Raw genomic sequence first — 26,127 nt, 5'->3', positions numbered from 1 at the left:
AACAGGTGCCACTGATTCATCCTTCTGAAGCATTAGAGAAGGGGTTATGGAGTTCAGCAGGGCCTTGTCCAACTTCCAGTCCCCTCAATTTTACAAAATATAGTGAAGATAAATTATATAGAAGGCTTTTTAAACACTGTCTCCCATTCATTTTGTAGGATTATCCTTGGGGGGAAAAATCATTAGGGACCCCTAAGTTGCCTATTTCTTTAAAGGGAAAACAACTGGGAAAAAAATGTTTGTCTTAACAGTGATTTCTTAAAAGAAAAGTGATTTTGACTTCAGCAAAATAACCCTACAGATAGGTCAGAATCTCCCATTCGAAATGTACAAGATGATTCCTTGTACAACAGAGGAATTGGAGCACCCAGTGGGAATGGAAAAAAAAAAATCTGCAGCTGCCTAAATGCAGAAAAAAATTGACAACCACTGGTCTAAAATTACCCAAAATTGGGCTGCAAGATTACTTCTGCACTGTACAACTGCCACCAGAGTGGAATTGTAGCATAAATGTCACTTTCTTTGGCTCAGTTTCTTTCTATCATTGTTTACATAAGAAAAATTCTGTGTCTTTCCTTTAGATTGTCAAGCTCCTCCTAAAATCCTCCATGGGCAAAAGGAAGATAGACACATGATTCGCTTTGACCCTGGAACATCCATAAAATATAGCTGCGACCCTGGCTATGTGCTGGTGGGAGAAGAATCCATACATTGTACCTCTGAGGGAGTGTGGATACCCACTGCCCCCACATGCAAAGGTTCTAGGCTTTGAATGTCAATGTTTTTTGGTTTTGAGATTGCCTTGAGTTGACTTCTCATCCTCCTCTCTTTTTTTAGTGGCAGAATGTGAACCTATAGGAAAGCAAGTCTTTAAAAAACCCAAGAACCAACTTATCAGACCAGATGTCAACTCTTCTTGTGATGAAGGGTGAGTGAGGACTGTCTCAGTCTGAACTAGGTCTGGCTTATCAGTTACATTGCAAGCTCTGTGTAGGAGTTAATCTCAAAGACCCCCCTTGTCACGTGTTCATGGAAGTGTGATCACTCTATTTTTCCATTAATGGAAACTATGCTGTGCAATGGGTGGGTTGTGCTGTTGCTGGCTACGTTTTTGTTCCTATTGATTCCTGTACTGAAAGTAATGTGTCTGCTATTGAGTCAATAGCTCTTGCTTAGGTTAGTGGTCACCAGATGGCAAAATGTCATGACTCTTTGTCCCTAGGTACCGGCTAGGCGAGAGTGTTTATCAGCAGTGTCAAGGCACAATTCCTTGGTTTATGGAGATTCGTCTCTGTAAAGGTGAGTAGAAAAATAACAAAGAATCTTGAATAATGTGAGATCTATAAATATGAATAACAGAGGGTCTAGAATCCTGTGAGATTTCTGTTTTAGGCATGTTATGGGAATAAAAATATTAGATTCTGTTCTATTCACTTTGCCAACAGTTATAGTTGCACAGTTTTGCTTTCTTTTACTTCAAAGCCTAGCAATCACTTAATTTAAATGCATTTAGTTACTGATTCTCTTTTGTGATATGGGAGAATAAGAGTAATGAGGTCAGTGAGTATATGAGCCACCATCTTTAATTTTGGGTACACTGTGGTTTAGTGGAGAGAAAGGGAACTGGTGTGGGATCTGAACTCGGATTCTATTTCTACTGCTTATTGACCGGGGGCAATTTATGTAACTTCTCTGAACTCTAGCCTCTTATCTGTAACATTAGCATCAGACTGCAGACCTCAAAGTTATTATAATTAAATGGTACTATCCCATCCCTCCTTTGCCGATGAGACAATTGCCTGTCAAAAAGTAGATGTTCAATCAACAATAAATATTCTTGTCTAGCCTATCATATCACCACAGCAAAACAATGTACCATCTCAAAAAAGTTTAATTCTATTCCCCTGTGCCTTTTATTGACCTATTGGTTATTAAAAAAAGAATTCTTCTCTTAATTAATAATTTGCTATCAGACTTTACTGTCTCACAATATGATATTGAGCTACATCTTCACTTTTAACACATTACAAAAATCTTTCCTATGAAATCTTTTAAACTGAATTTTGCATAATAATGAGCTTTGATAGAATGCATATCATCACATCTCACCCATATGCTTCAAGAAACCTGATAACAAAAGATTCATAACCAGTCTCATTTCTCTTCTTTGGTGTTTAATACTGGAACAGAATTGTACAGTAACTTTTCATCTCTCCAGATATCACCTGCCCACCACCCCCTGTTATCTACAATGGAGTACACACAGGGAGTTCCTCAGATGTCCTATATGGTACCACAGTCACTTACACATGTAACCCCGGGCCAGAGAGAGGAGTGAAGTTCAACCTCATTGGGGAGAGCACCATCCGTTGTACAAGCAACGATCAAGAGATGGGCATCTGGAGTGGACCCGCTCCTCTCTGTAAACTTTCCCTCCCTGCTGTTCAGTGCTCACATGTCCACGTTGCAAATGGATACAAGATATCTAGCAAGGAAGCCCCATATTTCTACAATGACAGTGTGATATTCAAGTGTAATAATGGATTTACTTTGAAGGGCAGCAGTCAGGTTCGTTGCAAAGCCAATAACACCTGGGATCCTGAAATACCAGTTTGTGAAAAAGGTAAAATCTCAGTGGAGAGAAAAATGAGGTATTTACTTGTTTATTCTTGTTTGTTATCTCCCACCCAAAGCTAGAGTTATGGAAAAAAGCAAGGGGGCATAGATTACTGTCCCATTTCTTCCATTCTGTAACAAAACAGTCTATGTGTGTTGTTGTATATATTCTTTCTGCAAATGCTCCCTTGGATCTGGGATACAGTCAGGGTAAATAATTGAGAGGATCTTTTTTAAGGTTCCAGGTTCCTTCAAAAGAGCAGAAAGCACTCAGTAATGAATAAGAGCTTGATGATCTTTGGCTTAAAAGTTTCAGACTGTCTATTGTCAAATGTTGTATACTTAGTGTTCTTGAGTTTTTGTTGGTATTTATGTGGGAAGTTTTTTCTTTAGGCTGTCAGCCACCTTCTGGGCTCCACCATGGTCGGCATACAGGTGGAAATAGGGTCCTCTTTGTCTCTGGGATGACTGTAGACTACACCTGTGATCCTGGCTACTTGCTTGTGGGAAACAGATCCATTCACTGTATGCCTTCAGGAAATTGGAGTCCTTCTGCCCCTCGGTGTGAAGGTACTTTCAGTTCCTGAGTTGTCTTTCTCTTTTATATCAGGCATGTATAAGTAATTCCAACTTTGCTCCTCTAGAAGCACCATGCCAACCTTTGAAGGAAGGTCTTCAAGAGCTTCCACTTGGTTCACCTGTGGTACCAGTTAATATGTCCTGCCAAGATGGGTAAGTATGATTCATTCTCAGAAAGGGTCTCCACCTTGCTTTGTGCATTAATTCTAGCCTCAGTTTGTCTTGGTGACTCCCTCTAGAGGTTCCTCGTTGTCACACTAACAGAGATTGTGAGGTTCCAAAGGTCTAAGTAGCATCTCTAACTTTTCAGTCCTTTCTTGACATGGAAATGGCTTTGTTGGGAGTAACTCTAAGTCTAAAGTAGTTTGCTTACTTGAAGGGCCAGGAGTTTTGACTCCTTTCTGCCAAAATTCTTATTTAGAAGTGCCTCTGTATTAGTGGTTTGAGGAGGCTAGGTTTCAGAGACGTGATTTTTAGGAAGAGAAAACGTATTATAATCTCTCTCTAGGTACCAGTTGACTGGACATGCTTATCGGAAATGTCAAGGTGATAAGAATAGGGTTTGGTTCCAAAAGATTCCACTTTGTAAAGGTAAGTTAAAAAAAAAAGTTGTCAGTGGGTTGTAGGGGATTAAAGAGAACAGGTCACTACAGAACTAATCTATACCTTAACAGTCGATGTGTTCTAGCTCAGTGTACATAAGAAACATGTTTTAGTGTTTGGATGGTACTAGCATTGGGAAACAAAATTGTCAAGTAGGAAATGAATACAGTTGGCCCTCTGTATCTGAAGGTTTCAAATCCATGGAGTCAATTGACTGCAGATCAAAAATATTTTTTTAAAAATCCTGAAAGCTTCCAAAAGCTAAACTTGAATTTGCTATGTGCTGGCTACTATTTACCTAGCATTTACATTTTACTTACAACTATTTACACAGCGTTTACATTGTATTAGGTATTATAAGTCATCTAGAGATGATTTAAAGTATATAGGAGGTTGGGCGTAGGTTATATGCAAACACTGTGCTATTTTATATAAGGGGCTTGAGCATCCTCAGAATTTGGTATTGATGGGGGATTCTGGAACCAATCCCCTGTGGATACTGAGGAATGACTGTATTTGCCATATACCTGCTAATTGCTCAAAATTTAAAAAATAACAAAAAGAGACTATTTCTCTATTTCATGAGAACATAGCTGTATTTATTCCTTTCTTAATACTTTACTGTATTTTCTGACTCTTTTTTGGAATGAGTGTGTATTATTCATGTAGTCAAAAATTTAATAAAGCTTTTTAAAAGAAAGCATAATCCAGCATCTAAAATTTAAATAACTTAATAGCTATGTGCACTACATGCAGTTGCATAGTTTTATTATTTAGTTTTATAGTATCTGATTGAAAACTGTCCACCATGGTGTACTAGCTGAAGTAGACTTTCCTAATCTCTTCTGCAGTTATCCACTGTCAACCTCCACCAGTGATTAACAATGGGAGGCACAGGGGTGTGATGGCAGAACACTTTCTGTATGGAAATGAAATTTCTTATGAATGTGACCAAGGATTCTATCTTCTGGGAGAGAAAAGTATACGGTGCATAAGTGATTCTAAAGGACGTGGATCTTGGAGTGGACCTCCCCCACAGTGCATAAAATCTCCTCCTGTGACTCACTGCCCTAATCCAGAGGTCACACATGGATACAAGCTAAATAAAACTCGTTCTTCATATTCCCACAATGACATAGTACATGTTGCCTGTGATCCCGGCTTCATCATGAATGGGAGTCACTTGATTAGGTGTCATACTGACAACAAATGGGTGCCAGCTGTACCAACTTGTATCAAAAAGGGTAAGATATTTTCAGCACTAAAATATGAGATGTTGCACAGAATAAAGAAAAAGGGTTTTGAATCTGCACTTGCCATTCCGCCTAAAGAAAAGCAAGTAAAAGCTAAGGCAGTCATATTATTTTACAAAATACCTGCCTTGCCTTATCTTCTCAGCTCATTCTTTCTTTCCCTTTTCTTTCTAAGCTTGTTGAAAAAAGGTACATGAAAGGATAATGGTTAACTTCGAAACTGATGGAGTCTCCCAAGTTTATTATTTTTATTACTTTAGAATGGGGAAAATGCACATACCATTTTGGGCAAATGTTTGGCAGTAATATTGCTTGATAATTTGATATGTAAGGCTGTGATACAAGCCAGAAAGGGATCTTTGAGTATTCTGGAGAGTGGAGCTGGCCTTAAAACTCACTGAATTGTCTTGTAATTTTAGTTATCATCGGTAGTTTTATCCCTATCAGTGTCTATCTACAACAGAGGCTGCCAACTGGTGACCAAGAACTGAGTTCAAAACTGTTTTCTTTGGCTAGCACAGTAGTCTTATTTTAAGTGAAACCCATCTCCACCACCCAAGGCAAACAGTGAACCTGTGATACAGTGAGGGCCCCCTCTGCTTTCCTGCAAGGTACCAGTATCTTGAATTGGGCAGTGGCTGCCATTTTTAGAAGGACAGATGCTCTGTGACTTACCATATCTGGTGGCTTCACTTCCTGGCTCCTGTAGATATTTGAGGGTGTGACCCTTGACTACAGCCTTTTTACCATTTAAAGAGAAAAGAAAAGATTACTATTCTCTGATAGATTACAATTGTGGGCTGTAACCACTGATGTTTCATTGTCTTCCATTTGACATTTGTCTTCAGATCATATATGATATAGGTAGGAAATGCAAATCTCTGTTCTGTACTGTTTGGTTTGGGCTAAATGAATATTTTTGGATACTGACTAGTTGGCTTGTTGCCTGCCTTCTTTCTGTATTGCTATCACCCATTTGCTGGCTATGTGTTCCTCTGTACTAAATTAAAGATCTTTTTACATTGGTGTCTAAGCTTTCTTAGGATGTCAACATCCATTTAAGATCCCCCACGGAAATCATACTGGTGGAGACATAGCTCGATTTTCTCCCGGAATGTCAATCCTGTATAGCTGCAACCAAGGCTACCTGCTTGTAGGAGAGGCACTCCTTCTTTGCACACATGAAGGAACCTGGAATGGACCTGTCCCTTATTGCAAAGGTGTGTTGTTTATTTGTTTTCTTATTTTTTAAATAAAATTTGTCCAAAATAGATATATTCAGTTAGGTACTTTCAACTTAAAATAGCCAAATAAATGCATTAATTGGATCATTTAATTAAATGCATTTAATTGGATTAATAGATGAAGTCATCTAAATACTGCAAAATAAGAAAAGTGGCTGAGGCTCTATCTGAGCTATCACTTATGTAGTCATTTAAATATGGAAAGTTGAAATCTTTATGCAAATCAAACAACTAAAGTACAGATTGAATTTACACTGTGGTTACAGTTATTATAAGTGTGCATTTGACAAAATACTCATAAAAAGTAAAGTTATCTTTTGAGTATGTTTCCTCTAAGTGGTGGTAGGATTATAGGTATATTTTTATAAAAGTTTCAGAATGTCATTTTCATTATCATAAGCAGTGCATATGAAATATGAGTAATGAATTAATACTGAATATTAGTTAAGCACTTCTTACCATATGCCAGATACTGTGCACAGCACTTTGCATGCATTATCTCATTTAATCCTCGTGAGAACCATATCAGTGATTGGTGCCATTATCCCTGTATTATAGATGAGGTCCCAGTAGAATGGAGAGATTTGTAACTTACAGAAAGTTCCACAGCTAGAAAATCCTAGAGTCAGGTTCAAATCCAAAATCTCACACTATTGGCCCCTACACTGAAAAGATGAAAGAAGAAATGAGGAAGCATTTACATGTAAGAAGAATTGGAGAATAAGAGTCAAAGTTGATGAAACAAAAATTCAGAAGTCTTAATGTTACTCATTCAGCCCTCATCATTTCTCTAAGAAGCCACAAAAATTATTCAACATTATTGGTTTAGAAACTAAAGCACAAAAAAGGAAAGTAATCTGGTATGATTACCTGGACGTTCCTGAGGTAGATGGCTGACACTAAAAGGCTATGCCTAGGACATCATTTTGTGTTATTTCAGTGAAGTTTTACTAACTGAGAATAAACTAAATTGGTTTCATAAACCTTTCCCTTAAGGGCAGTATCTACGTTCTTGGTAAAATGTCAAAATATGACTCAGCTTCAATTAGATTCCTTTAATTTCAGAGGTGAACTGTAGCTTCCCAGAGCATATAAATGGAATCCAGAGTGGGCTGGAGCCTGGAAAAATGTATCAGTATGGAGCTGTCATCACTTTAGAATGTGAAGATGGGTATACCCTAGAAGGCAGTCCCCAGAGCCAGTGTCAGGAAGATCACGGATGGAACCCTCCCCTGGCTGTTTGCAAATCCCCAAGTAAGTACAAAGGGCTTCACTGCAGCTCCTACTTGTTTCGCTGGAAAGAAGAGAGTGAGTGGTATCCCTCAATGTTAGGGACTCCTGGGTTTTAAACTGACATAGGTCTGTGACCAGTGGTATAGTAACAGATGAATTTGAAGTTGGTGGTCTACTGTAGTAAAAGTGAGACTTTCAGAGAATGGGGAAAGTAAAGAAAGGAAATAAAGAGAGGAGAGCACTAATTTAAAAGGTGCAAAACTAACAACCTTATAGAGTTGTCCTTTGGTATCCTCAGGGGGATTGGTTCCAGGACCCCCTTGAATCCCAAAATCTGCAGATACTCAAGTCCCTTATAAAAAATGGCATAGTACTTGCATATAACCTGTGCATATCCTCCTGTATACTTTAAATCATTTCTAGATTACTTATAATACCTAATATAATGTAAATGTTATGTAAATCGTTGCTGGGCTTGCAGTGTGAGTTTTGCTTTTTGGAACTTTCTGAAATTTTTTGCTTTTTCGAATATTTTTGATCTGTGGTTGGTTGAATCCACAGATACAGAGGACAGACTGTATTTTGAAAGGACTTGCTGCTGAGACTTCTGTTATTGCTGAATCTTGATTTATAAGTGCTTAGCAATATGACAGGGGCCTCCAAAAATATGTTAACCAACCTGTTGTAACAGTTAATGTTTGCATTCTGACCTGAGAAATCCCTGATTATAAAGTTGAGTTTATTGGTTTTTTTCATGAAAGAACTACCCCAACTTAATTAACGTGGAAAAAAATTTAAAGGTCAATGAAGTTGTTACATAAGAAATGAAGAAAGAGTGGGTAGGGACTTCCCTGGTGGTGCAGTGGTTAAGAATCCACCTGCCAATGCAGGGGACACAGGTTCGAGTCCTCGTCTGGGAAGATCCCACACACCACGGAGCAACTAAGCCCGTGCTCCACAACTACTGAACCTGTGTTATGGAGCCCGCGAGCCACAACTACTGAAGCCCGTGCGCCTAGAGTCCATGCTCTGCAACAAGAGAAGCCACTGCAATGAGAAGCCTGCGCACCACCACGAAGAGTAACCCCCGCTCGCCTCAACTAGAGAAAACCTGCATGCAGCAACGAAGACCCAATGCAGCCATAAATAAATACATATATTTATTTAAAAAAAAAAAAGAGAAAGAAAGAGTGGGTATAATTCAGGGTTCCAATACCTCTTTTTAAGTAGACTTAGAGAGGAGGGAGCTGAGGTTAATTTCTGGGACATTACCATGGGACTTAGAACTATGTGGAACCATGCAACTAGACTAATATTTTCATGATTTTGTATTCTCCTTAGGCTCACTTGTTCCTCTTATTTGCGGTAAGTTTTCTTAAATACTCGAAGAAAACTTCTAATGGTGATTTATAAAAATGTATGTAACATTTGAGGCCCTATATCCTGACTGTTATTTTTTTTTTCACTTTAACTCATAAGAAGTTATCTTCTTTTTAGTGTTTTAAGGATCTTTTAATGTGTACTTCACATCACAAACTGTCACTTTTGGATAGAATGGAATAAATGACTTGAACAGCTATTCCCAGTTTCTAAATTGAAAGTTAAGTTTACCAAAAATTTAGTTTAACTCTTGGTCTTTTGCATGATTTGGTTACTATCAAAATAGACTGGCTTATTCTGCAGTAACAAAATATATTTCACAACTGAGAGTTAAATGTTGCTATGCAAAGTCATGGGATCCTGGTGTCCTGAGCTCCTGATTTCACCCCAGTGACAAGAATATTACTGATAAAACTGAAAAGAACAGAAAAGCTCAACAGAAACTTGACTGGAACCCTGTGGTCAAATGCTTGGTCCTTTAGATTAAATATGGACTGGATTGAATTCAAAACGTTAGGCCCACATATGATGATTTAGGAATTCAGTATTTATATGGTTGAAGAAGAACAAGTAGAAAAGTCACATAACATTTTCCCCACCACTAGGAATAGGCCCCATATATGATGATTTAGGAATTCAGTATTTATATGGTTGAAGAAGAACAAGTAGAAAAGTCACATAACATTTTCCCCACCACTAGGAATAGGCCCCACAGTCACTTCAAATCAAGGTAGGTCACATTTTTCTAGCATTTGATACTCTGTTTTGTTTTCTAGGTTTTTCTGCAGGGGTAGTAGCTCTTTTCTGCTTGGGTGCTATCACCTTACGCATGATATTAAAACACAGAGAATGGTAAGTTCAACGCATGCTTGACCAAAACGCACAAAAGGTTTTGACTTCTTGCCTGAAACTAAACACAGAAGGACAAGTTAAATGAAATAAATACTGCAATGGGATAACTGGAATAAGGTATCTTGTGTTAAATAGAAGGCCCTTTCTGTAAGAACTTAAAAGATAACAAACTAATTTTATTTGAATGGTGTTTATTCAGATCAGATTATGTTTATTTATATGTAATAAAAAATCTAGAAAATAGAAAAAAATCCCAGTCATAACAACTGCAGATATTTGGTACGTTCCTATACAGGTATGATCATTTTCCTTATATTATTTCTCTTTTTCCTTTTAAAACTGAAATTTTGGCCTTATAGTCTCCTGCCTTAATTTTTTTTTTCATTTAGCCTCAGGTACAGATTTTTTTTTATTAAATCATGTTTTCTTTTTACCTACTTAATTGCATATTTTTCTATTATATGTATCTATATTGTTGAAATTTTAGGTTGCTTCCACATTTATTTTGATAATAAATAAAGATATGAGAAACACCTTTAAAGAAACTTTTTCCACATCTCCTTATTTCCTTAGCCTAGATTCCTAGAATTGCTAGGGATAAGTGTATGAACATTTAGATGCTTAGTAAATATAGCCAAATGACTTTCTAGAAGGTTAGTTCTAACTTGATCATATGTTAAATAATTAATCTATCTGGATGTATTGTGTTTCTGGATTCTTTTGTTGTTGTTGTTGTATTGATCTGTCTATTCTATCACAAACCACTTTGTGTTTAAATAGTATAGCTTTCTACTATTATAATATCTGATAAAGCAAGAATCCCCTCACTATAATTTTTTAAGCTTTTCCTCTCTCTTCTGTTTGTTCTTACAGGAGTTTTAGATGATTTGTCATTTTCTAAAAACAGATATGTTGTGATTGCATTTAAGTTTATAGATTAACTGTTGAGAACTGGCACATTTTCTGTAATGCTTTCCCATTCAGAAATTTACTAGGCCTTTCTATTTGTTCAAGTAATGTTTTCTCTCTCTTGGTTGTTTTCATGACTCCTTAAATATACGACTAGGTTTCTATATTTTGTTATGTTTTATTATCCAGAAATTAGACATACTTTTACATTTTATTTTTAATTCATTCTTTTTAAAAAACATTTGTATCCATAAAGTAATGTTGCCATAGTGGATCATGTGATATTTGGTGAGGACACAATCAAATGAGCAGTGCTTGGGAATTTTGATTAGAAAAGTTTCCATAGTGGAGAAGATATTTCAGGTGCATCTCAAGAGAGTGTAAACAAGGGGAGAAAGGTATTCCAGGTAGAAGGAGCAGTTTGAGCAAAGACCCAGAGGCTTGTCATTCCATTATATATTATGAGAACTACATAAGCAGTTGACATGACTGGGAAAATAGTATGTGTGATGGTGATTGAAGGTGAAGGTGGCATAGGTTTATGTGGAGGAGTGACATAGAAGACCCCTCTGACCACATACATCTTGTGGAAATTACAGAATATTCTGATAGGTGCAAAGGATACATTTTTAGCAAATGATATCATCAGGCATCAGCCTGGAAATGTTCCGTGTGCTCAGGTTCTTAAGTCTCCATACATGCTAGTGTTAGGGAGGATAATCATGTGAAGTCTTACCAAATCTCAGGTAACTTCCAGTGGGGGATGATCAAGTCATGTCACCCTAAACATGTCACCCACAAACTCCAGCAAAATTACTTTAATATGCCAAGTCACTTGGATCTATCTAAATGATCTGATTACACTGTTCACAGTTCTATAATGCCTAGTGCAGGCATCAGACATGAAGGGGTTACATTGAAACTATGTAATAGTGGCATCTTTGAACCTGAATAGTTTGCTCTAAGCCTGGGAGGGCCTGAGCACAGTTGGTCTTGCAAGGGTTTACATTTGAGATGTACTTTAGGCAGTAGTGTTTATCAGAGTATGTATCACATAACCCTGGTTTTGTGAATGATTTCAGGAGAAACAGTGTTCTCTGACCAAAAAAGATTGGGAAATACTTCATACTACATTTTTCTCATGGAGATTCACAATGACCATGAGAATATTTAAAGTTCTACAATAAAGATGCCTGTTTAATTTTTTTAAAAACTAATCTCTCAAACTAGTTGGACTGCAGAACTTTTTTTTTCTCATATAAGGCTTTTAACATCCCATTGAACTAATGTTTAATTTAACAGTCTTGGGGAAATCTGGAAAGATGGTCAAGAGCTAGATCATCAAAAGCCTTGCATGTGATGACAAGGAATTGGTGTTTATCCTGTAGAATCTTAAGCGAAGAAGCAATACGTTCAGATTTGCATTTTCAAAAGAAGGGGCGGTACTGGGCTGTCAACAAAAGCAGCAGTGGTGGGGCTCAAGAGGATGGAATAGATGTAAGAAATGCCTTCACTATGAAGAAGATAGGCTTTCCAGGATTTAGTGAATTGATGAATGTGGGGAGAAGGGGACACAAAGAATGAGTCAAGCAGATGTCACTGGGTGGGCCCAACGGTTCATCAAAAGAAGAGAGGGACATGTTTGTGGGGAAAGATGATGAGTTCACTTCTGACCTGCTACTTCCAGGCACCCATGACGTAGGACTCAAGAGAGAGGACTGGACTCAGGTAGATGACATTTAAATCACAATTGAAGCCTTGGTACTAAACAGAACATAGAAGATTAAAATAGGGATGAGAACAGATCTCAAAAGGACAGTAATGCTTAAGAGGCAGGAGAGGAAGGAACAGTCAGAAGTAAGATGAAAGGGGAAAATAGTTTCACAGAATTCAAGACAGAAAAAGGTCTCAAGAAAACAAAACTAGGGATGTCATTTGCATGGCTTTCCTCACAGGAAGTTAGAAGATAATTTTAGCCAAGTGTAATTTAAATAGAAGTTTAAGTAAAATAGAAATGTGGTCTCTATCTCCTTCCTTCCTGCTACTAAGTTTGCTATCAGAGCATTACATGTGTAGGAAAATTTGCAAGCTTTGGGAATGCCTACAAGCTCAAATAATTCATAATGTTCCAGTCTGATTATTAAGGTTATTAACATGTTTTTATCAAATACTATATGTAAGTGCCTCAGTTAATATGAACTAAACGTATATGTTAAACTAAATTCTTAAGCATCACTCACTTGTTTTATTTCCATTTTCTAACTGACTTCAATTTAGTTTCTGATACTTGATGTAGACATTTGAGTTGCCTTGAATACTTTTTGTAAGATGAGTAATGAATCATTCGAAAATTGATGTCTAGTAACAAAATTAAATATTTTTAAAAGTCATCCAAACATGTGAAGAAGAGAGTATGTTATTTTTTTTTCTTGTCTTCTAAGATATTTTAATAAAACCTAAATCTCACATTAACCTAAAAGTTACCATTTTATAATAATTTTAATGTATCTTCCCCTTAAATATGTAAGTTGACCTCTTAAATGTGATAGTGAGTGACAGGCTGTAAGTACTCTCAACAGTAATCTTTTTTCCCCAATAATTTTGTATTACTTTATCTCAGAGTTCTACATGATAGTACAATCACATTTTATTGTCCTTTGCTAATTTTGGCAAAGAGTTTTAGAAGCACAGCAAAGTACATGTGTTTTCAGAGAATAAAAGTAAAAATGTCTTCAAAATCATTTAAAGCTTTTAGCGCTGCATGACTATGTAAGGATTTTGAATTAAACATCAAATCTAAAAAATTTCTTTTTAAGTTAGATTGGAAGATTGGTTCTCCAAAGGTAAATTTATGATCATATTATAAAATGAAAGCTTATGACTTTTTTTCAATCTGGGAGTCATAGTTATTAGTCATTAAGAGTCCTGCCTAATATCAACTTCTGTCTTGGATACTTAGCAGCTTAGCAAGTTATTTTTATGGGTCTTTCCAAAAAATGGGGTTACTTCATAGGATATTTAAGACAATAAAATGAAATCATCCATGAAAAGTACTTACTTGGTGTTGGGAATTATGGAAAGGAAACAACTTTTACACCTTTATAATAATCATGGCCAATGAGTAAAGAATTTCTTTTTTCTTTTTTCTTCCATTTAGCAATTATTATACAAATACAAGCCGTAAAGAAGACATTCATTTAGAAACACTGGAAGTATATTCTGTTGATCCATACAACCTAGCAAACTAATCAGAAGAAAAACTGGTATCTAATGAAATTTTAAATATTCTTATTAATTTATATGTCAAAATTTCCTTCAATTTAAATTTATCAATAAGCATAGTACTAAATATGTATGGTTCTGTTGCACATCTTTACTAATCATGCACAAAAATTGTTAGCTTATCTATTTCACATTGCCAACTATGTCCCTGTTTTTGTTAAAATTTATTCATCTATTCAACAAATATTTAAATAAATAGCAAAATAATTAAGAATAAGATAAATAAGAACATGATTAAGTATTGTGGAGAAAAAGAAAGCAGGAAAGGGGATAGATAGGCCAGGGTAGTTGGAAGAGAAGTCCTCACTAAGAAAATGACATTTGAGCAAAGACTAATGTGAAGTAAGGAGCTAGCCTTATAAAGGAAAGAGCATTCCAGGAAGAAAGAACAGTAAGTGCAAAGATCATAATAAGGTGGAGTGTTCCTGCTGCAGTGTGGCCTTGCATGGACTGACCAAGGGAGAGAGCAGCAGAGACAAAACCAGAGAGGTACAGGAGGAGGGTGAGGATGGTCGACCCTACAGAGTATGCTAGGTCATCGTAATGAGCTTAGTGTTTATTCTGAGATGGGAACAACTGGAGGGTTTTAAGCAGAGAAGCAAATGATCACTTTAACTGCTGTGTTAAGAAGAGAGTGTATGTAGCCATGGGTGGAAGATGGGGAATCCCTGTGGACCCTATCACAGAACTCCAATAAATTGTGAGGGGCCACCAACAAGCTGGTGAGAAGAATTCAGATTCTGCATGCATTTTTGAGATAGCGACAGTAGAGTTTGCTGACAGTTTGTATCAGGATATGAGAGAAAGGGAGGAGTCGATGATGATGCCTGGGTTTTTTGGCCTGAGTAACTGGAAGGACAAAATTGCCATTAATTAAGACAACTGAGAATGGAAAGCAAGACTGGGAAGAAAAATGAGTTCCACCTTGGAGATGTTAAGTGTTAGATATCTAATAGATATCCACGTACAAGTGTCGAAGAGGTAGCTGGATGTACAGGTCAGCGCTTCGGGAATAGGACCAGGCTTGGCATACAAATTTGGGCCTTGTCAGTGTATGGATGTACAGAATAATGAAACCGAGTAAGATCAGCAAGGGGGTGAAAGAGGCTAGCGAAGAGGAAAAGTCCAAGTGCTGAGCCCTGGATCCTCCAACATTAGGAGTCATGGAGTGGGGAGGAGCCAACACAGGGGTGAAGAAGCAGCTCTGATTCAGGAGAGAACCCCAGAGTGTGGTGTTCTAGAGTCATGCAAAGAGAGAACTTTAATGAGGATGGAGTGACAGACCCTGTCAAATGCTGCTGAGAGATCGAGAAAGATTAGTCGTGAAAACTGACCATTGTGTTTAGCAGCACAAGATTTGCTAGTGAACTTGACAAGTGCAGTTTTGGTGTAGAGGAAAGAGGCAAATTAGAGCTGATTGAAGTGGCCTTAAGAGAGAATGAAAGGAGAGAAATTGGAGATATTAACTCTTTCAAGGAGTTTTTCTATAAAGAGGAGCAGATAAGTAGAGTAATGGCAAGAATAAGAAGTAAAGGGAAGTATTTTTAAGAGTGGAGGAATAGCTGTTATTCCCGTAAGGTGAAGAGAATATTTAGTAGGAAGGGGGAAAATGATGGCAGGAAAGAAAAGGAAGAATTGCTGGAGCAACATCTGGGTAAGCTAGAAGGAGTGGGATCCAGGACTTAAGCAGAGGAGTAGACCTTAGATAGGAGCATGGCCTTAATAACAGGAGGGAAGGTAGAATATATGGGTGCAGATGAAGGTAGGTGGGGAGATGTGATGGTGAAAGCACATGTGGAAGTTCTCTTCTGATGCTTCTGTTTTTTCAGTGAATAAAAAGAAAAATGATCAGCTGAGAGGGAGATTAGGAAAGGAGATGTTAGAGATTTAAGGAGAAACGAGAAGGTATTAAATAGTCACCATGAGAGTTGAAACCTGAATGATAGGGAGTATAGAAAGGTTGACAGGCAACATGAAGAGTCCCCCTGAGGTTCCCAGGAGAAAAAGGGGGTGAACATTTGACAGTTTGCTAAGCCCAGGCTGTACGCTGAGGCTCTTTCATGCCTTATCTCATTTAGCCCTCACTATAACTTTAAAAGGTGTGTATTATTCCAAGATAATACCTAGGTGAGCATATAATATCCCAGCTGAGAAAACCAAGGCGAAAAGGCTCTCTTGGCCAAAGACTTGGGGGTCAGTATTTAGCAAAGGTAGAATTCAAGCTCCAATCTGACTTCAAGCTGCTTTCTCCTACATAATCTATAAGATATAAAATAAAGATACCACCTCTGCCCTCTTGGAACTTATTTTAGTAACAAAAATAAGACATATACATATCATAGTGTAAGATTAAGTGCTATAAACAAGATACAGAAAAATTGCTGTGGCAGTTGAGGAAGAAAAGCTTCCTTGTTGCTAGTGAGTCATAGCCAAAGGGAAGAAGAGAACAGGAGAGACTACCAGAGTGATATCTAAATCCAAAGCCATGGGGGCCCAAAGTAAAGTTATTACCTAAATGTTTGTTGAATGAATATTTGAATGAATGAGAATGAAACCATTGCTTCAATTTCTCCCTCATTTATTCTTATTCATATTTATCAGTATAAAATTTAATTATTATTTGCTTTACTTCATGTTATATGAAGAAGGACCACCTAATTGAATGATACCTTCTCATAGGCTTGATGCTCCATTATTTATAGCACTTGTAATTGGTATCTATAGAGAGAATGTTAACGCTCATATTTAAACTTTGAGTTATACCACTGCCTTTCATGCTGTCTCCTAAATAGAAATTCATCTATTTCAGTATGCCTTGCTGCTTGGAACCCAACTGAACATCGGTTGGAGAGAAACTTAATATCAGCAAGTCTATTGGTATGGTCTCAACATCAGTGAGATTATTTCATAAGTTTTAACTCCTACATGCACTTAGCCTCAAGCAAAACAAAGAAAGTTTGCTTGATGATAAAGATGGGAGCCCAGTTTTACTGCTACGTGCTCTTCAAGGACTTTTTGAAGCCTCACCTGTGACATACTTGGAGCCAGGCTATGGATATAAACAGTTACATAGCTCTGAAAATTGTCACATTTTTTAGGAAGGCACTAAAAAGAGCTGTCCTCATGTCTAGACTCTTCTTTTTATAATCAGCATACTTACTGTTACCATATACTTTTGGTTATAGTGTAGTTTTAATTATTTAAGCAAAGTATGAAGCATATCCTGTGGTTATGATGGGCATACATTTTTTGGGAAGTCTGATTTTATTTTAATAGGAGTATCTTTCTCTGACATAGTTAAACGTTTCACTTTTATTTCTGCTTGGTTTAAGTTTTTCTCATCGTATATACTTTACCTTTGCATAATCACTCAGTAATTCCAGTTTGCGCAATTTTTTTAAATCATGGGAGTCAAGTTTTAATTCTGAAGTTTAATTATGAAGTAACTGTAGTTGCCTGTAAAATGTCATTTGATAATGTGTACATTCATCATTCAAATAAATGTTGTCTTTAAAGAAAAACACTTGCCTTATGTGATTTTTTTTTTTTTTTTCTGGAGTCAATGAACTCTTGAATAACAGACATAGTCTTAGGGTTTTTAGAGTTCCTGATTTAACGTTTATGCATTCTGGATCCCACCACTTCATCATGTTAGCCAAACTCTCAACCCCCAAACTCAGTTCCCTCATCCTCAAGACTTATCCAGCCAATACATTCCCCCAGGGCACTCATTCTCTCCTTCCACACTCTAAATCCAGCTGTCAGTTTTCTCTGTTCCAGCATTTCAATTATTGAGGAAATAAAATCTTGCTCATTGGCTACCACAGACTTACTCTCCCCATTTTCTCTTAGACTGTGTATGCTGTTTGACATCTTCTTTTTAAAATTGTGGTTTAAAAAAACATGTAACATAAAATTTACGATCTTAACCATTTTTAGTGTACAGTTCAGAAGTATAGAAGTAAGTATATTCACATTGCTATGCAACAGATCTCCAGAACTCTTTCATCTTACAAAACTGAAGCTCTTTATCCATTAAACAGTAACTCCACGTTCCCTTCATCCTTCAGCCCCTGCCAACCACCATTCTACTTTCCATTTCTATGAATTTGACTACTTTAGATACCTCATATAAGTGGAACCATACAGTATTTGTCTTTTTGTGACAGGTTTATTTCACTTAGTATAGTGTCTTCAAGGTCCATCTATGTTGTAGCATGTGTCAGAATTTTTCTTCAGACTGAAAAATATTTCACTGTATGTATATACAATATTTTTTTATCCATTCATCCATCAGTGGACATTTAGGTTGTAATGCTGCTATGAACATGGGTGTGTGGATATCTCTTCAAGACATTGCTTTCAGTTCTTTTGGATATGTACCCAGAAGTAGTATGCTGTTTGGTATCTTATTCATTCACAGTCAGTACCGTTTTCATTTCTACAACTCATCTGTTCATGCACCTCAAGCCATCTGCTCTATTATACCTTCATCTCTACTCTATTCTCCTTCCTTATCATAGCAGAGGATGAAAACATCACAGGATAACTCTATTTCCTCTCCCTTCACCTCCAAGCTTATCTATACCCACTCATCCTTATTCTCATTTCCACCTACCACTTTTTACAGACTATACAGTTCTCTTCTCATCCCTTTCTGTTTCTTCCAGGATATTGCTCCCTCAGTAATACCATCTCTCATCACTGGCTTCTTCTTTCCACCTACAAATATGTTCAAGCCAGTACCCATTCAGCTGTAAGTGACAGAAATCCATCTCACACTGGCTTAAACCAAAAAGGAATTTTATTATGTCACATGAGAGAAAAGGTCAAGCGTGCAGCTGGCTTCAGTCAAAATGGGAATTAACTATTCAAATCATATCCTCAGGACTCTGTTCCATTCCCTGGTTCTGTTTTTTCTTGCTGGACTCATTCTCTGATAGACACTCCCTAAAAACTGGCAAAATGTTTGTTGACGATGCCAAGCGCACATCTCGTCAGCTTAGCATTCCAGCACAGTGAACTTCTCTTGTCCAATAGCTCCTGCAAAAGTGCATTAATTACCTCTGATTTGTCCAACTAGGGTCACATGTCCCCATTTCAACCACTTACTAGGATGAGAGCAGTGAAATAAGCAGATGACAAGGCCTAGGCTGCTTGTCCAGGCTTAGAGCTACGGATAGGATTGATCTACCTCAGTTGTTCTCAAGTGGGGCACTCACACCTCTTCCCCACAGAGGACATTTGGCAATGTCTATAGACATTTGTGATTGTTACAGCTGGAGGAGGGGAGTGCTACTGGCATCTAGTGGGTAGAAGTCAGAGATGCTGCTAAACATCTTACAGTGCACAGGACAGCCCCCAAAACAAAGAATTGTCTGTTCAACGTGTCAATAGTGTTGTATTTGAGAAACCATGGTCCACCTGAACCACATGGAACTGTGGAAAAGAGGAAAAATCAGGGGCCCAATTCCAGAAGAAGGGGCCCAGTTAAAGCAACAAATATCCACCGCCAAACCTGAAAACAAATCCTCCCCAAACCATCCATGCTTTCTCTCTTAAACTATCTCCCTTCTCTTTACCACTAAATTTTCTGAAAAAGGGGTTGACCTTAGCTGATTTACTCATTTCATTTATTCACTTAACAAACAATTGTAGAAATCATTCTTGTGTGCTAAGCAATGTTTTAGGTTGTGGGATATAGCAGTGATAAATGGACATGTTCTCTCATGTAGCTTTTATTCTAGTGAAGAAAGGCAGACAACAAGCAGATTGTCAGATGGAAATAAAATGAAAAAATAAGTAAAATTTTAAAAATTATATGAAGCAGAGAAAGAGGAAAGGAAGTTCTGAATGGACATGCAATTGTAAATAGTGGTCAGAGAAGGCTTCACTGAGAAGATCACATTTAAGCAAAAAAACTCAAGGAGATGACGGAGGTAGCCATGCAGATAGATATCTGGTCAGAAAGTGTTCCAAGCAAAAGAAACATTAGGTGAAAACAAAAAAACAGCAGAACAAACAAAAACAAAAAACAAACAAACCAACCAAAAAAAATCAAAGAGGGACTATGTCTGCTGCATTTGGAGAAATTTGTTTGCATGCTTATGGTAAAATCCAGTAGAAAGGGGGGAAATAATGATTCTGGAGAAAGAGGGGAATTCCTGGAGTGAGGTCTTTGAGCAAGTAAGAACAAATTGAATCTAGTGCACTAGTGGAGAAGTTAGCCTTCGATAAGGGTGTGAACAATATAACCATACTAAGAGGAGATAAGGAAACTATATAAACCAGATAGAGGTATTGGGATTAAATAATGAGAGAAGTTTGTGGAAGTTTTCTTTGATTTTTTTCTATTTTTTCTGGAAAAAAAAAAAAGAAGTGAAGCTATAAACAGAGACTAAGAATGATGGAGAAGTCAGAGTTCAATGTCAAAATAAAAAATTTGAAATAGTCACTTGGAAGAATGAGAGAGTAAATGGACTAGGTAACTATAGTAAGAACACCAGACAGCATTACAAAGGTCCATTTGAAATGAGTTGTCATTAAACAGACTAGTTCTCATGGATATGTGTTTTTCTCCAACCACATTTAGTTTCATGGGTACAGGGGCAAAATTATGGAGAAATGAATCTAACCAAGACTGTTCATTTAATAAATATGATAAAGTGGGAGAAGGGTAAAGAAGCCGAGGTTGTATGCAAGATAGTGATTATAATGATCAACCATGGAATTTAACCTGGTAAGGATGAAAGTGAGGACACTAAGGGGGTTTGAGATTGAAAGATGGTGGTAAGATCAGTGGACTGTAGGTACTGAGAGATACAAAGATTGTTGGGATCAGGGTACTAGAGGTGAAATAGAAGGATAGGATTGGTGGTTAGACAGTGGGATGGCCAAAATTATGAAGGGATTATAGTAATTGATGGTGACAGGGTCTAAGGTATGGCCATGGGCATAAGTGGCAGAGTAGAAGGAAGAACAAGATCGTTGACAGAGAAGAGGTCAAGGTGCCGAAAGGCCAGGTATTTGGAAAATACCATCACTGTGAATATCAAATCACTGAGGACTATGACAGGAGTAACAGTAGAGGAGTTTGCCATGAGCTAGGAGCTAAAACCTTCAAGATATGAGGGAAAAAAGCAGATGTTAGGAGATTAGTGTAAAAAGAAGTGGTAATGAGTGGCATATTCTGATAGCATGTGAGGTAAGCCTGGGGAATTGAATCTTCTATTCCCTTTTCCATGGCCTACCATGATCTGGCTTCTTTTTCCATTGCTCTGTTGAGAATATCTTGAAAGGATAATATCAAATCCTTGATAGAGTGGTATTAAAGTATTAAAAAGGAGGTGTGGTAAGTGATGTGATCAAAGTAGATGTTTCTTGCAGTAGAGTCTTGGGAGAGAGTCTAATGGAAACGAATGGAAAATTAAGAACATATCTGGCCTTTGGGACACTGCCCTTTCTCAACTAGTGAGGGTAGGAAGTGAGACTTGAATAAAAGGGACAAATGAAGTAAGACAGTATTCTGGATTGTTTGTGTGAGCTAAGGCTGTACATGTTGAGTGATATAGGTTTGCTGGACTGTGTGTACATGGGTTTCCAACAGTGAAAGTACACTGAGTAGAGATCGTTTTCAACCTTGAGTGTCTTTACTCCACCATGAATCATATCTATGCATGGAGGAGAAAAGAGCTAGCATATTTACTGAAATATCTGCTACAATATCTTTTCAACCCTCATCCACCTCTCCTCTCTACAGCATTTGATATTTGGAATTACTCCACTCTCCATACGACTTGTTCTGACTCTTGCTTTAGAAATGAGTGGCTCTTGTTTCTACTAATTTTTAAATCTGGAGTTCTTGTCTTAGGAACCACAGACCTCCAAAAATTCGTGGCTAGAACTGTATTTCAGTATAACCAGTTTTCTTTGTAATCCTATGTACTTTATTTTTTACATCTAAAAAATAATTCTGAGAAGAACAAAAATGTTAAAAACCTCTGGTTGATAAGTCAGACAGAAAAAGACAAATGCTGTATGTTATCATTTGTATGTGGAATCTAAAAAATAAAACAAAAGAATTAATATAGGGCTTCCCTGGTGGTGCAGTGGTTAAGAACCCGCCTGCCAATGCAGGGGACACGTGTTTGCGCCCTGGTCCCAGAAGATCCCACATGTCGCAGAGCAACTAAGCCCATGCGCCACAATTACTGAGTCTGTGCTCTAGAGCCCTCAAGCCACAACTACTGAGCCCACATGCCACAACTACTGAAGCCTGCATGCCTAGAGCCCATGCTCTGCAACAAGAGAAACCACGGCAGTGAGAAGCCCACGTACCACAACGGAGAGTAGCCCCCACTTACTGCAACTAGAGAAAGCCCGTGTGCAGCAATGAAGACCCAACACAGCCAAGAATAAAAACAAATAAATTAATTAATTTTTTAAAAATGAATGAATATAACAGAATAGAAACAGACTCACAGATATAAGGAACAAACTAGTGGTTACCAGTAGGGAGAGGGAGGGGGTGAGGGACAAGATAGGGGTAGGGGACTAAGAGGTACAAACTACTATGTATTAATAAATAAGGTACAAGGGTATATCATACAGCACAGGGAATATAGCCAATATTTTATAATAACTTTAAATGGAATATAATCAATAAAAATTTTGAATCGCTATGTTGTACAACTGAAACTAATATTGTACATCAACTATACTTCAACAAAAAAATTTTAAAACCTCTAGATGAATCCTTATCTTTCTATTGTTTATTGTACATGTTCTCCCTTAGCAGACCCAACAATTCCTGAGATTTTTAACCCTCTTCCATCCATTTCCTTTTCAGAAGTCCTCTTTATGGGCCTTACTAGAAGTCGAGCTTCATAATCAACAAACTACCTATATTCCCAAACTTTTCCTAGAACATTCCCACACCTCCTGGCTGTCACGAAACTCCATTTGTCCCATGACCATAACTTTCTCAGTTAAAAATCCAAATAGCCTTTGACATTCTCCCTTGATCAGGCTACCCTCCCTCCTCCATATTAATTTCCTGTTACTGCTATAACAAATTACCTTGAATCTTAAAACAACACAGATTTTTGTTTTAACAATTCTGGAGGTCAGAAGTCTAAAATGAGTATTACAGGGCAGGACCAAGGTGTTGGTGGGACTGACTCCTTCTGAAAGCTCCAGAAAAGAATCTGTTCCTTGCCTCTTCCAGCTTCTAGAGGTAGCTGGCATTCCTTGGCTTATGGCAGCATCACTCCAATCTCTGCTTCAGACATTGCCTTTTTCCACTTGTTCTGTTGCCTTCCTCTTATAAGAACCCCTTTGATTATGTTGCCCACTCAGATAATACAGGATAATCTCCCCACCTCAAACTCCTTAATTTAATCACACCTGCAAAATCCCTCTTGCCACATAAGGTGACATATCACACGTCGTGGGGAATAGGATGGGGACATCTTGGGGGCCATTATTCTGCCTACCACACACCCCCATTTCTCTCATCTTTGAATTCTTACCTTTCCCTCCCCCATACTTCTTATTTCAGTAAATAGCACTACCATTCATTTTGAATCCTCAGGCTAACTATTGATTCCCTTCTTTTTCTCACCACTAACTTTAAGAAAGAAATTAACCAAAATCCAATGCTTGAGCAAATTTTGTTCATCTCCAATATCTTTCTTAATTGTCTACTTTATCACCAGTCACAGTCGCCACCAAATCCCACCCAGATGATGGCAAAAGCCTCCTTGCTGGTCTCCGCTATTGCCTTATTCCTATCCAGTCTCTATACTATAGACAGAATCATACTTTTTAAAATGCAAATTTGATTTAGTCACTCTCTTTTAAAAAATCTTTCAGTGGCTTAGTGTATCTCAATTCAACATAAAGAAATTGGTTCTTCATATTCCCTGTACACTGTGCATGCTGCCTGCAACTGTTGCTTCAACAGAGAGAGCAGGCATTTCTTTAGGTGACCTACACACGTGGATTCTTGAGAAGGGGAAAAGTCGTGCAGGGGTGTATAAAAGCGAACTTGTGAGAATCCACCGCCTTTGTCTGGAACTGCCCATCCTCCCACGTGGAATACATCAAGGAGCTGAAAGCGCTGCCAGATTTTCCTCCTGTATCTGGATCTCTAAGCTGGTCTTTGGGAGTGATACTTGTTAGAAGCAATGCAAACTGGGAGTAAACAAGACCTTGCTCACCAAGGGGAAGTTGTGGTCAAAAGGTTTTTGTCCCGGAACCTCCGCCACGCTTCCCAGACCCTGGGAGCGGAACCGGGTGTGTGGTACTTCTCTCGGCTGCACTTTCCCCTGACTTCGATTTTCTCAGAGATCGCATCTGGTTACTAGAGGCCCTTGGGGAGGATGCGAGCCACTTCTCCGAGGAGCCAGGAGCCTCTCCTGCCGCCAGCGCTGCCTACCTCCTGTCCCGGAGGAGCCCTCCTGGCGGTTCTGGTGCTGCTCGCGCTGCCGGCGGCCTGGGGTGAGATGCGGGCGGGCGTGGGAGCGGGCGCGGCGGGCACTACCTCGTTGGCCCTCGCGTCCGAAGTGTCTCTTAACATGCGTTAAGCGCGCGAGAAGGCAAGTCGGCTCCGGGATTCCCTCTGTGTCCCGGGACCCTGGTGGCACTGGTCGAATTCCTCTCTTCGAGGGGCTTATGTTGTGCTCAGCGCAGACGATGAACAGGTGCTGCACGGAATTGCTTGCCTTTGTGTTAATACAGAGACTGGCTTATAGCAGTGTGGCGCTGATCACAGGGAAAGAAAGGGGGGTTGGAAGTTCGACAAACTTGGGTTCTAATCCTAGAAACATATTAATTGTGAGGAAAGTTACTACACGTGTTTCGTCGTCTGTCAATGCGAATACTGATCTCTGTACCTCATGGGGTTGGTACCTAAATGGCATAAAGCGTGTCAAAGGTCTAACACAGGGCCTGCCACTTGATTTCTATCGTCATTACTTCAGCTCTTTGTTCACGAGGGTGTTTGGACAAGCAGTCCAGGGGTTGCAGTTATCACCTGAAAAGTGCCCTGCATCTGGCTATATTCACCCCACCCACACCCCAAACAACCACTGCCATCATTACAGATCCCAGGTGCTTGGGGTTAGAAGAGCTAGCTAAGCCGCAGAACCCTCAGTGTAACGGTTACCAGTAGAAGGAAAGTGTAGAGATGTTTACATATTGTCCCATTTTAGTCGATTGTTTAGAACAAAACTATCATGAAAATTTTGACGTGGCATCCTCCCTTCCTTCCGTTAGCTTCAAACAGGTAAACAGAGATTAGAGCCCTTCTCTTCTTATTTTTTACTTTCCTAGAAGTCTTCTTAGTTGCTTAGACTTGTCTCAACATCTTGGTTGAAGTGACAGTCTTTTTTTGTCCAGCCTCTTGACAACGCAGTTTGTTCTTTGCTGTCACTAGATGTTTTGCATTCATTATTTGATTGTGCCTTCTCTTCTAAGAGGAAAAGGGAAACCAAGTTTCCAAAGAAATTGTTATTAATATCTTATCTCCTTAGATGTCATAAAAGAACCTGTTCGGTGAAGAAATGGGTTAAAACCTAAAGCTTTATTTTCAGAGGCAAAGCATGCCAAGTAAATTAAGCAATCTGTGCTTATAATTTTTGTGGACTTTGTGGGTATCTGGCCCCCTTCTTACTGGAATGTTGTTGTAGCCTGTCCGTGTTTATTAAATTACTATTATAGTACAATCCCAGACACTATTTTTTTCAATGTCAATTTATCTCTTTATTTTTAATGTAACATTTGTTCAATTTATGGAACTAATTTTTTTAACATCTTTATTAGAATATAATTGCTTTACAATGTTGTGTTAGTTTCTGCTGCATAACAAAGTGAATCAGCTATATGTATACATATACCCTCATATCCCCTTCCTCTTGCGTCTCCCTCCCACCCTCCCTATCTCATCCCTCTAGGTGGTCACAAAGCTCCGAGCTGATCTCCCCGTGCGAGGCAGCTTCTTCCCACTAGCTATCTATTTTACATTTGGTAGTGTATATATGTCAGTGCTACTCTCTCACTTCGTCCCAGCTTACCCTTCCCCCTCCCCGCCAGACACTATTAATTACAAAAAAAAATTTCCTAAGGTCATCATAATAACTTCAAAATGTGAAACAGCCTAAACTAAACTATCTAGT

General features: G+C 38.3%; 2 protein-coding genes across 2 annotated transcripts in view; both read left to right on the top strand.

Moving 5' to 3' along the window:
* The window catches only part of CR2 (complement C3d receptor 2), a 30,703-nt gene extending 16,786 nt beyond the window's left edge, over window positions 1–13,917 (top strand). The window contains exons 14-26 of the mRNA XM_059904496.1: window positions 582–758; window positions 838–928; window positions 1,223–1,299; window positions 2,219–2,623; window positions 3,010–3,186; window positions 3,261–3,348; window positions 3,704–3,786; window positions 4,650–5,042; window positions 6,086–6,271; window positions 7,361–7,549; window positions 8,870–8,893; window positions 9,685–9,760; window positions 13,827–13,917. Of these exons, the coding sequence (XP_059760479.1) occupies window positions 582–758; window positions 838–928; window positions 1,223–1,299; window positions 2,219–2,623; window positions 3,010–3,186; window positions 3,261–3,348; window positions 3,704–3,786; window positions 4,650–5,042; window positions 6,086–6,271; window positions 7,361–7,549; window positions 8,870–8,893; window positions 9,685–9,760; window positions 13,827–13,917 (2,057 nt within the window). The remainder of the gene's footprint in view (window positions 1–581; window positions 759–837; window positions 929–1,222; window positions 1,300–2,218; window positions 2,624–3,009; window positions 3,187–3,260; window positions 3,349–3,703; window positions 3,787–4,649; window positions 5,043–6,085; window positions 6,272–7,360; window positions 7,550–8,869; window positions 8,894–9,684; window positions 9,761–13,826) is intronic.
* A 10,416-nt stretch (window positions 13,918–24,333) lies between these two features.
* Window positions 24,334–26,127, top strand: part of CR1 (complement C3b/C4b receptor 1 (Knops blood group)) — a 124,733-nt gene continuing 122,939 nt past the window's right edge. Inside the window, exon 1 of the mRNA XM_059932923.1 lies at window positions 24,334–24,451. Within this exon, the coding sequence (XP_059788906.1) occupies window positions 24,334–24,451 (118 nt within the window). The remainder of the gene's footprint in view (window positions 24,452–26,127) is intronic.

Source organism: Balaenoptera ricei, chromosome 1, assembly GCF_028023285.1.
Source record: "Balaenoptera ricei isolate mBalRic1 chromosome 1, mBalRic1.hap2, whole genome shotgun sequence".
Lineage (NCBI taxonomy): Eukaryota > Metazoa > Chordata > Mammalia > Artiodactyla > Balaenopteridae > Balaenoptera > Balaenoptera ricei.
This window is presented reverse-complemented; position numbering and strand designations above follow the sequence as displayed.